This window comes from Etheostoma spectabile, chromosome 18 (assembly GCF_008692095.1).
Source record: "Etheostoma spectabile isolate EspeVRDwgs_2016 chromosome 18, UIUC_Espe_1.0, whole genome shotgun sequence".
NCBI classification, from domain to species: domain Eukaryota; kingdom Metazoa; phylum Chordata; class Actinopteri; order Perciformes; family Percidae; genus Etheostoma; species Etheostoma spectabile.
The window spans coordinates 2,379,198-2,388,965 of NC_045750.1; the positions used below are offsets into that span (position 1 = coordinate 2,379,198).

The 9,768-nt window shown below is 39.2% G+C and overlaps 1 protein-coding gene across 3 annotated transcripts in view; it reads right to left on the reverse strand.

Moving 5' to 3' along the window:
* Positions 1-9,768, reverse strand: part of si:ch211-243j20.2 (uridine-cytidine kinase-like 1) — a 27,460-nt gene that overhangs the window by 11,728 nt on the left and 5,964 nt on the right. For all 3 annotated transcript variants that reach the window (XM_032543073.1, XM_032543074.1, XM_032543075.1), the window contains exons 4-7: positions 7,040-7,210; positions 4,233-4,304; positions 1,680-1,869; positions 922-983 (exon numbers count right to left, since the gene is read on the reverse strand). In XM_032543073.1, coding sequence (XP_032398964.1) covers positions 922-983; positions 1,680-1,869; positions 4,233-4,304; positions 7,040-7,210 — 495 coding nt within the window. The remainder of the gene's footprint in view (positions 1-921; positions 984-1,679; positions 1,870-4,232; positions 4,305-7,039; positions 7,211-9,768) is intronic.

Sequence of the window (9,768 nt, forward strand, 5' to 3'; positions counted from 1 at the left end):
GGGGGGGGAGAGAGAGGGATAACGAGAAGGAACTCTTGAGGTAGAGCAGTGATTCAATCTTTAGTTTTTCTTGTCTTGTAATCTCAGCACTTTGAAGGATAACTACAGCTCATTGTGCTTGATTTCCCCTTGAATTGTCAGTCTGATAAAACAGGAAATTACGCAGATAGTGAAAGCCAAATGGTTTAATCCAGTTTTTCACCTGCAGTCAAAAGCAGGAAAGCCTGACCGTCAACCAGCAGAGGGGGGAAGAGGTCAGAGACAACATGCGGTTCAACAGTGTTCAGACTTTTGGAACATGACCAGAGAAATTCATCTCATGTGTATACTACTAGAAGTATACCAAGCTTTAAAAGGGTACACAACAACCTTCTCCATCCTCTTTGCTCTACTAGTTCTACAGTGACTAGCAGTGGTGATAAGGGGCCGTTTAAAAACCACCAGTAAGTGCTGTGGAAGCCATGTCAGCAGACTTCAGATTTAATATGGAGGTTATCAAATTTGTCATATTTCAAGTACTCCAGGCAGAGCTGCAACAATTAGTCTGACTTTAATTTTGATTGATAGTTAATGTCATTTTTTATGCAATAAAAAAATGTATTAATATTATGAATTAAATTATTCATAAAAAATATTTGCCCAAAGTACAATTTTTACTTGCCCCTGTAAAAAAAAAAAAAAATAAAAAAAGTCAATTGTCAAAAAAACTCAGTTTGACAATTCTCAACTTTTTTTTTTTTTTTTATACTTACTTGCCCAAAGTGGTGTTTAACTCTTATTGTTAAACCCTGCAGATTAAACAAAATCTTATAATCTATAGGGGTTGAAATAACCACGATAACCTAAGAGTTCAGCTGAATCAGTAAAATTCTTCCCTTTCGTGGCCCAACAAACTAAAGAACCAGGTTAAGGAATCGTTACCTTCTCCAGCTGACTGTGAACGTGCTGAACAATCAAGTCCAGAGCTACAAAGTTCTCTCCACCTGTAAATAAAGTTTGAGACACAAAGGACAAGAATTTATAGCTTATTTTTAACCGAACCTGCCAAATAAAGTTATTCACAGCACATTGGTGTATATAGTTTGGAGCCGTATCAAGCAGCATGTACAGTGTAGATGTACAGTGCTGCTCATGAGTTTAGCAACCAATGCTAAAGTTAACTAAGAAGAGGAATTATATATATACTTTTTTTTTTTTTTTTTTTTTTTAAATCATCTTTTGGAAATTGATCCTTATGCCTTAATTTAAAAAAATCCAACCTTTAAGGACGCTGATTTCATTGTGAATGAATAATATATTGTAAATAAACAAATGTTCTTCCTTAAAATACAGGGGGCATAAGTATACACCCCCCTATGTTAAAATACAGGGGGCATAAGTATACACCCCCCTATGTTAAATTCCCATAGAAGCAGACAGATTTTTATTTTTAAAGGCCAGTTATTACATGGATCAGGATACTATGCGTCCCACATCATCAAATACCCTTCAACATACATAGAGATTGGCATGGATTTATTTCAGTTAGCCTAATAGCTGGTCTGATTTGCATTGAGTGATGATTTTATGAAAAGTACCCCATACCAATATAGCATGGGTTCCTAAACTTATGAGCAGCACTGTATGGAAACACAGTACTGGTCTATTTCTATTTTTAGTAAAAGCAAATCCCCACTGACCTCTGGGCACCACGATGTCAGCGGACTGTACCGTGGGTTCAATGTACTGTTCGAAGGCCGGCTTTACAAACTTATTGTACTGTTTGATGATGCCGCTAATGTCCCGTCCCCGCTGTGAAATGTCCCTCTTCAGCCTCCGTATGAGGCGGATGTCAGAATCTGTGTCCACAAACACCTTCATGTCCAGCAGCTGGGAGATACGAAGGGAAAGGAGAAAAAAGGTTCAATTAATATGAGATTTATTTTCTTTGTATAATACGGCATATCAGATTTGTGTGTGTTGGATTCTTTGATAAATGTATTGCTTAAGACTCCTTGTCAGATGAAGAAACCAATGAAAAGGGTTTGTTAAAGAATTTTAACTAAATCTCAAGTTTTCCCATTTTAGAGAAGTGCTTTTTCCTGTTGGACAAGTTTAGAAAATGATCTACAGCCGCAGCCTCGCTCTCTAACCTATGAGAACCCTCCACTCCTCATTCACCCTCTCTTATAGGCTGACAGCTGTGCTTATCCAGCAGCATGTCGTCTCATGGTGGGACAGTTTGTCAGATTTACAGCAGACACAATCCACTGGATTGTTGTGCAACTGAGTTATTTCTGTACCTCCGACGACCGTCCTCGTCTAAATCACTCGCAAACTTCTTTTTATTTTAGTATTCATCAATAGTTCTTTAGGGCAGCGAGGATGTTGCTCTCTTTTCGTGGTTCCACTTCTGTGCCGATGCCATTGATTTTTGCTGAGTTGAGGTTCAGTTTGATGGAGCTGACTTTCTCTTCAAAGTGACAGTGATAACTGACGCTTTTCACTTCTTCGACATGTCCTGACCCCAGCGTCTCGTTTCAGCTGTAAAAATGTCAAATCAGGAGGGCAACTATACAAAAACACATTAACTAATTAAAGCGTCCTCTGGTGGACAGACTGTGCAACGCCAAGGCTCATAACATGGTTGACCGCCCGTTTTTATTTTTTTAAATATTAATTTATCAGAATCATTAATTTGTCATTATAAATGATTCTGATGAATACATTTTTTATAATTTTTTTTATTTTATTTTTTTAAATCGGCCATTATAAAATGCCGATATCTATAGATCAGGAAATGCCTAACATCGGCCGATAATATCAGCCCGGTCAGGCTCTAAAAAAGATGTCATGGCATTGATGCGGAATGGTCCAAATCTGCATCTTGATGCATCGATGCCATGATTAATTTCAACGCCCCTTTAAGATACCATCTGTTGCATTATGAGAAACGTAGGATCTTGTGTTTCTGGTGCTTACCAAATACTAAGGTCTACAAGTCGGCATTTATTGGCTCTGCTGCTTTGATTTTGACAACTAAAATTAAAAAAAAAAATACGAGGTGCCTTACTAAATCTCCGGAGACCCAATTTAAATACCTGCAACAGCAGCAAGCTACATGACACTGATGAGATCCAATTTTGCCCTGAAGCATTGCTACGTTTATGTGCAATTGCCTGCAAAAGGTTTTGATAACAGAAGATATTAAATAGATGAATATATATATCCTCATATCACCCAATCCAAGCACCATGTGTGTCTGTACGCAGCATCTCGGTTTCTCAAACCAGACCTTCATTAGCATATCAGATTTGCAGCTATAATCGACTTCAATTACAAGAAAGGACACAAAAGACGATTAATCACCGTGGACAACGGCAGTTATTCACTGAATCAGAAGGTAAGACACAGCCAAGTCACAGTGGAGGCTGCATGCCTTATCTCACACACACACAGAGAGAGAGAGAGAGAGAGAGAGAGAGAGAGAGAGAGAGAGAGAGAGAGAGAGAGAGAGAGAGAGAGAGAGAGAGAGAGAGAGAGAGAGAGAGAGAGAGAGAGAGACACTCCTCTTCAAGTGCACACAAGCATTGCTATGAATACTATATCTAAAGGCAATTACCAATGACCCCATAACATGTAATTACCCATTACAAACTAGATAGACCTCGTAGCATTAAATAGGAATTTCTTTAAACATTACTTTTTTTTTAATTATATTATTAGATAAAAGATAATCAAATACGATGTTACCTTATTTAGACATTTCTATCCTTAGGGTCTGAGAGGAACCCTGACTGACTGATGTTTAATAGAAAGACCAATAACATCCCCAGTGTCAGCAGTGTGCATATGAAATGTTTAATTCTGATTTAACTGCCCGGCTCAGAATCAGATATCTTAGTTCACTATTAATCAGCCTGCTGGTCGGTCCTGAGCTGACAGATCCATTCATCTGGTCTGGCACAAGGGACATAAAGAAAAGAAGAAAACAAGAGGAATCTGATTCTGAAATGCTTTTTGAAGCCTTTAAATAATGAATCAATCAAACATGTAGCCTGATTTAAGACGTCTGCTTGTGTTGTGCAATAAAGACTTGAGGTTTTTCCAAAATGTCAGACTTGAGGGTCGGCCAGCGCTGCATTCACTGTCCACTATATGTTGTTGTTATTAGGGCACCGTGTGAAATGGTTCAGGTGTGCAAGGGGAAAAAAAGGGGGAAAACTTTACTTGTAATAAAAAGTTATTCTTACCTTCAGCAGCTCTTTGTTGGCAAAAGCGAGGATGCCCTCAAAGATCACAACGTTGGCCCCGTAAACCGTTTTCTGTCAAAAGAAACAAATTATAGGTAAGGTTCAAATTATTCCAATGTGAATTCAGTAGGTGTAGGGCTCAGGTGTTACAATATTTTTGATATATCCTTGATATCTTTTGTTTATTAAGTTAATTTATTAGACTTAAAAAGCTAAAAGATCACCGCACACACATTTGCACGAATATATCGGCAAATACTGTTGGGCTGAGAGTGTCGGTTTCAAGAAAAAAAAAAAAAAAAAAAAAAAAAAAAGCATCGTTGGCCCCTATTTACTTTTTTTTAAACGGGGATTGCTTTAAACCAAAGATTAATCACTGTCACAGTCAAAATGGTGCCGAGTATATGTCACAAACCTATTAACTTCCTCTGACCAGCTTCACGTTAAAGTCAATGGACTGGACACTTCGGTATTGATTTTTTAGAAAAAGAAAGAAAGAAAGAAAGAAAGAAAGAAAGAAAGAGAGAGAGAGAGAGAGAGAGAGAGAGAGAGAGAGAGAGAGAGAGAGCGCAACTAGGCGAGGTTGTGTGTGAAAAGCAGAACGTGAATTCTAAGGAAACAGATGAGTGCTTATTGATTTCTTCTGGGGATGGGCATGATTAATCAACGATCGATAACTGATCATTAAGAATTTTGTCGCTCACGTTAATTTGTTATTGATTAAACTAACACAGGTTGCATTGTGCAGAGTGAGTCTTGAAGCAATGAAATTAATTTCACTGTGTGGCAGCAATTACACATTTTACCACCCAGGGGCAATATGTGACGCCATACTCAGTTACCTGCGAGTTTTGGTTTTGATTTCAAAAGTAATCATCAAGAGAACTTCCAGTTTAACTGCGATGAGTTGTTGTTCTTGTAATAAAGATCTCATCAACGACAAACACGCTGTATTTTCATTGCATTTTTAATTGATGAATTTAATGAATTTTAATATAAAACATATTAATGATTAATCAATACTCAATCAATAATTCTCCCGATGATAATGTAATCAAATCCCTAATTTAGAGGGTTTTAACTGTGAGAGAGAGAGAGAGAGAGAGAGAGAGAGAGAGAGAGAGAGAGAGAGAGAGAGGAGAAGGTGACCTCCAGTTTTACCAGGGAAGAGCAAGCAAGAAAGCTCATCTGTGATCTCTCCTTCATCCATATAAGTGATAGAGACAAATAAAATAAAAAAAACCACCCCTTACACATACACACACCCCCACACCCCCACCCTCACCCCCACCCACGGGGCCTGAGGCTTAATTACATTCACCCCAGTAGGACGAAAGGTACACCCAATGATTTCAGAGTCACAAGTCGTGATAGGCGATTCAGCCATGAAATTGCATTGCAGAGAAATAGAGACGAGATGTCAGAAAGCTACACTGTGAGATTGATTCTTCCCAGGGCTGTTGGGAGAGGATTTGTGCTCTTTGCTTGGGTTAATGTCCTGTACACTAAACCCTTAATAATAAGCTAATTAGCAGGGATCCCAATTGGCATCAGCTCCAACGACTAATACATCCCTGGGGGTGTTTAGTGACTTGTAACTGCGATGGTAATTTTATCCTGTAAATTACAACAACAAAAAAAGGAAATAACGAAGTGCTTTTATTTTGGTGAGGATAGATTTACCCTCTATATGCGGAAGATAAGCGCAAGGCCCCAGTTCCATTACTCCGATGACAGGAACGGTAACATTTCATAATTTTTTTTTTACTTTTTGATTAATAGATCCTCTCCTGACAGAATTTAAAGGTCTAATGTGTAGAATTAAACTAAATCCACATCATCACATACCCTTCACCATACCTAGAGAATGGCAGGGTATTATTTCAGTTAGACTAATAGCTGGTTTGATTGGCATTGAGAGATGATCTTACGGAAAGTTCCCCATGCCAATCTCTATGTATGGTGAAGGGTATGTGATGATATGGGGGGGGGGGGGGGTACTTTAATTCCAAAGGCCAAGGGAACTTCATTAGGATGCATAGTATCCTGATCCATGTAATAACTGGCCTTTTAAAAATAAAAATGTGCCTGCTTCTATGGGAATTTAACATAAGGGGGTGTATATATGCCCCTGTATTTTAACATAGGGTGGTGTATACTATGCCCCTGTATTTTACAAGGGGGGTGTATACTTATGCCCCTGTATTTTAACATAGGGGGGTGTATACTTATGCCCCTGTATTAACATAGGGTGGTGTATCTTTGCCCCTGTATTTTAACATAGGGGGGGTATACTTATGCCCCTGTATTTTAACATAGGGGGGTGTATACTTATGCCCCTGTATTTTAACATAGGGGGTGTATACTTATGCCCCTGTATTTTAACATAGGGTGGGGGAGTTACTTATGCCCCTGTATTAACATAGGGGGGTGTATACTATGCCCCTGTATTTAACATAGGGGGGTGTATCTTATGCCCCGTATTTAACATAGGGGGTGTATACTTATGCCCTGTATTTTAACATAGGGGGTGTATACCTATTGCTGTTATTTAACATAGGGGGTGTAACTTATGCCCCCTGTATTTTAAGGAAGAACATTTATTTATTTACAATTCATTATTCATTCACAAAGAAAATTGGTGTCCTTAAAAGGTTGGATTTTTCTAAATTGTTTTAATTAAGGCATTAAGATCAATTTCAAAAAGGTGTGTTTTTATTCCTCTTTTTAATCAACTTTAACCTGGGTGTGTAAACTTTCTCAAGCAGCTGTATAATGGAGTAATACAGTAAGTTTCTGTTTCTTACCCATTCTTTGCGCCTGCAGTGAGATGTGAAGTCGTACACCGGGACTTTGATGCTTTTTCCTTTCTTCAGCTTCCTCAGGACGGTGACCAGCAGCTCGAAGTCAAAGGCATCAGGGTGATCAAAGTTATACTCATTTCTGGCTGCGAGCTCCTGCTCTTCTTTATTCAACACCTGGCACACAAACAACAATGTAGACATAAAATAAGTTAAAGGTGCAATATCTGATACTGCCAGCTAGTGTTTAAAATAGTTACAGCAGTACAAATTCAAAATACCTGGAGAGAGTCGTCTCCCCCCACCCCCTCCTCCCCAGACTCAAAGTCCAAGAGACCGCAGCATCCACAACAATGTTGCTAGACGCAAGTCTCACATAGCCACCCATTAGATGTAGTTAACATAGGATGCTGCTATATTGACAGTCATAAAAGCCCTTGCTCACGCGGCGCTCTGTACCCAACTAACAGACGCGCTTCCTCGGTTTAGAATTACAGTAGGAACCGCTAAAAACACAACCTCGTCGTCCTCCCCACTTGACGGACAGACACACTTCCTTGGCTTACAATTACGGTGAGAACAGCTAAAAAAAATAACCTTGCCGTCCTCTCCACTTAACTAAACACACTTTATTTGTTTAGAATAAGAAGATATGTAATGTTCAATCTGCTGCTTTTTGTATTTGATGCCTGCGACATGTTTTAGAAAAGCTGGGACGGGGGGCAGGTTTTCCAGTGTATTACAGCACAAACACTCGATAAGTGTTTGGGAACTGAGGACTCTTATTGTTGAAGCTTTGAAGGTGGAAATCTTTCCCATTCTTGCCTGATGTACGACCTCAGTTGCTCAACAGTCCGGGGTCTCCCATTTTCTAGGAGACAGGTCTGGACTGTAGGCAGGTCAGTCTAGTAGCCTTTTTTTTTCACTATAAACCCACGCTGTTGTAACACGTTCTGAATGTGGCTTAGCATCCTCTCGCAGAAATTAGCAGGGACGTCCCTGAAAGAGACTTTGTTTGGATGGCAGCATATATGTTCCAAAACCTGTATGTACCTTTCAACATTTATGGTGCCTTCACAGATGTGCAAGTTACCCGTGCCATGTGCACTAACACACCACCATACCATCACAGATGATGCCTTTTAAACTTGACACTGACAACAATCTGGACGGACCGGAGGACACGACGTCCAAAAACAATTTGAAATGTTGTCAGACCACAGCACACTTTTCTACTTTGTGTCAGTCCATCTCAGATGAGCTCGGGCCCAGAGAAGCCGGCGGCGTTTCTGGGTGTTGATGAATGGCTTTCACTTTGCATGGTAGGGTTTTAACTTGTAATTGTAGACGTAGCGACAAACCGTGTTAACAGACAATGGTTTTCTGAAGTGTACTTGATCCCACGTGGTAATATCCTTTACATAAGGATGTCGGTTTTTGATGAGGTGCCACCTGAGGGATCCAAGGTCACAGGCATTTGATGCAAATGTTGGTTTTCGGCCTTGCAGCTTGCCGAGATTTCATCCAATTCTCTGGATCTTTGGATGAAATTATGGACTGTAGGTGTTCACTAAATTCCCTGCAATTGCACATTGAAAAATGTTCTTAAACCGTTAGACTATTTGCTCACGCAGTTGTTCCCAAATTGGTGAACCTTGCCCCCTCCGTTCTTATGAACCACTGAGCCTTTTGGAGAGGCTCCTTTTTAACCCGTTAACCTGTGGAATGTTATAAACATATAAACAGGTGTTTTATGAGCATTCCTCAACTTTCACAGTCTTGAAAATGAGTGAATATTTGCAAAAAACAAAGTTTATCAGTTTTGAACATTAAATATCTTCTGTGTGTGTGTGTGTGTGTGTGTGTGTGTGTGTGTGTGTGTGTGTGTGTGTGTGTGTGTGTGTGTGTGTTGTTTTTCTCCCTCCCTCCCAGCTTTCCTCTGTGTTTTTTGGCTCTGGGACACGTTCCACGTCTCAGTGTGTTATTTGTAATTGTTTTGTTGGATTACAAAAAATATTCTTTGTAGTGTATTCAATTGAACATTGTATTCTGTTTTCATTAACGTTTTACACAACATCCTAACTTCATTGGAATATGCTTACGCCCATCTTTAATTGAAAACAACAATTCTCTATTAGTGGTCATTTTAAATTACAAGACATCAGAAAAGAACATAATACAACAACGTAAAGCATCTGTTTTAGAAAAACCAGGTTCCACAACATCTTCATCCCCCACGTCATAAAACTGCTGAACTCCCAATAATCCCCCCCCCCCACACCCACACAAGTCAGTTTACATGGACACTGTGAAACCTATTTGCACTGAGTAACTTTAAATTTATATTATTCATTTCACTGTTTTCACTGCAATACATCCTGCTGCTACTGATATTTGCACTAGTCATAATGGTCTCATAATAATTTTTAATTTTATATTGCACACTTATATTTATACTGTTTCTCTTTTTACTTGTCTTTTGTTTTTTTTCGGAGCCTTGCAACTTAATCTCGCTCAACTGTATATTTGTGATGATTGTGTCCGATTGTGCAGTTGAATGACAAAGTCTGTCTAAGTCTGAATCATTGTAGTGGAGTTTCCCTTCAAGAACAAACCCTCCCCACTTATTTATTGTTCAATTGATAAAGACCAAGAGCTGGATCCAATCTTTAGAGACATAATGACTCTGTAGGAAAACAAAACAATCGACCCCTGGTCTCATAGGAAAACGGGGG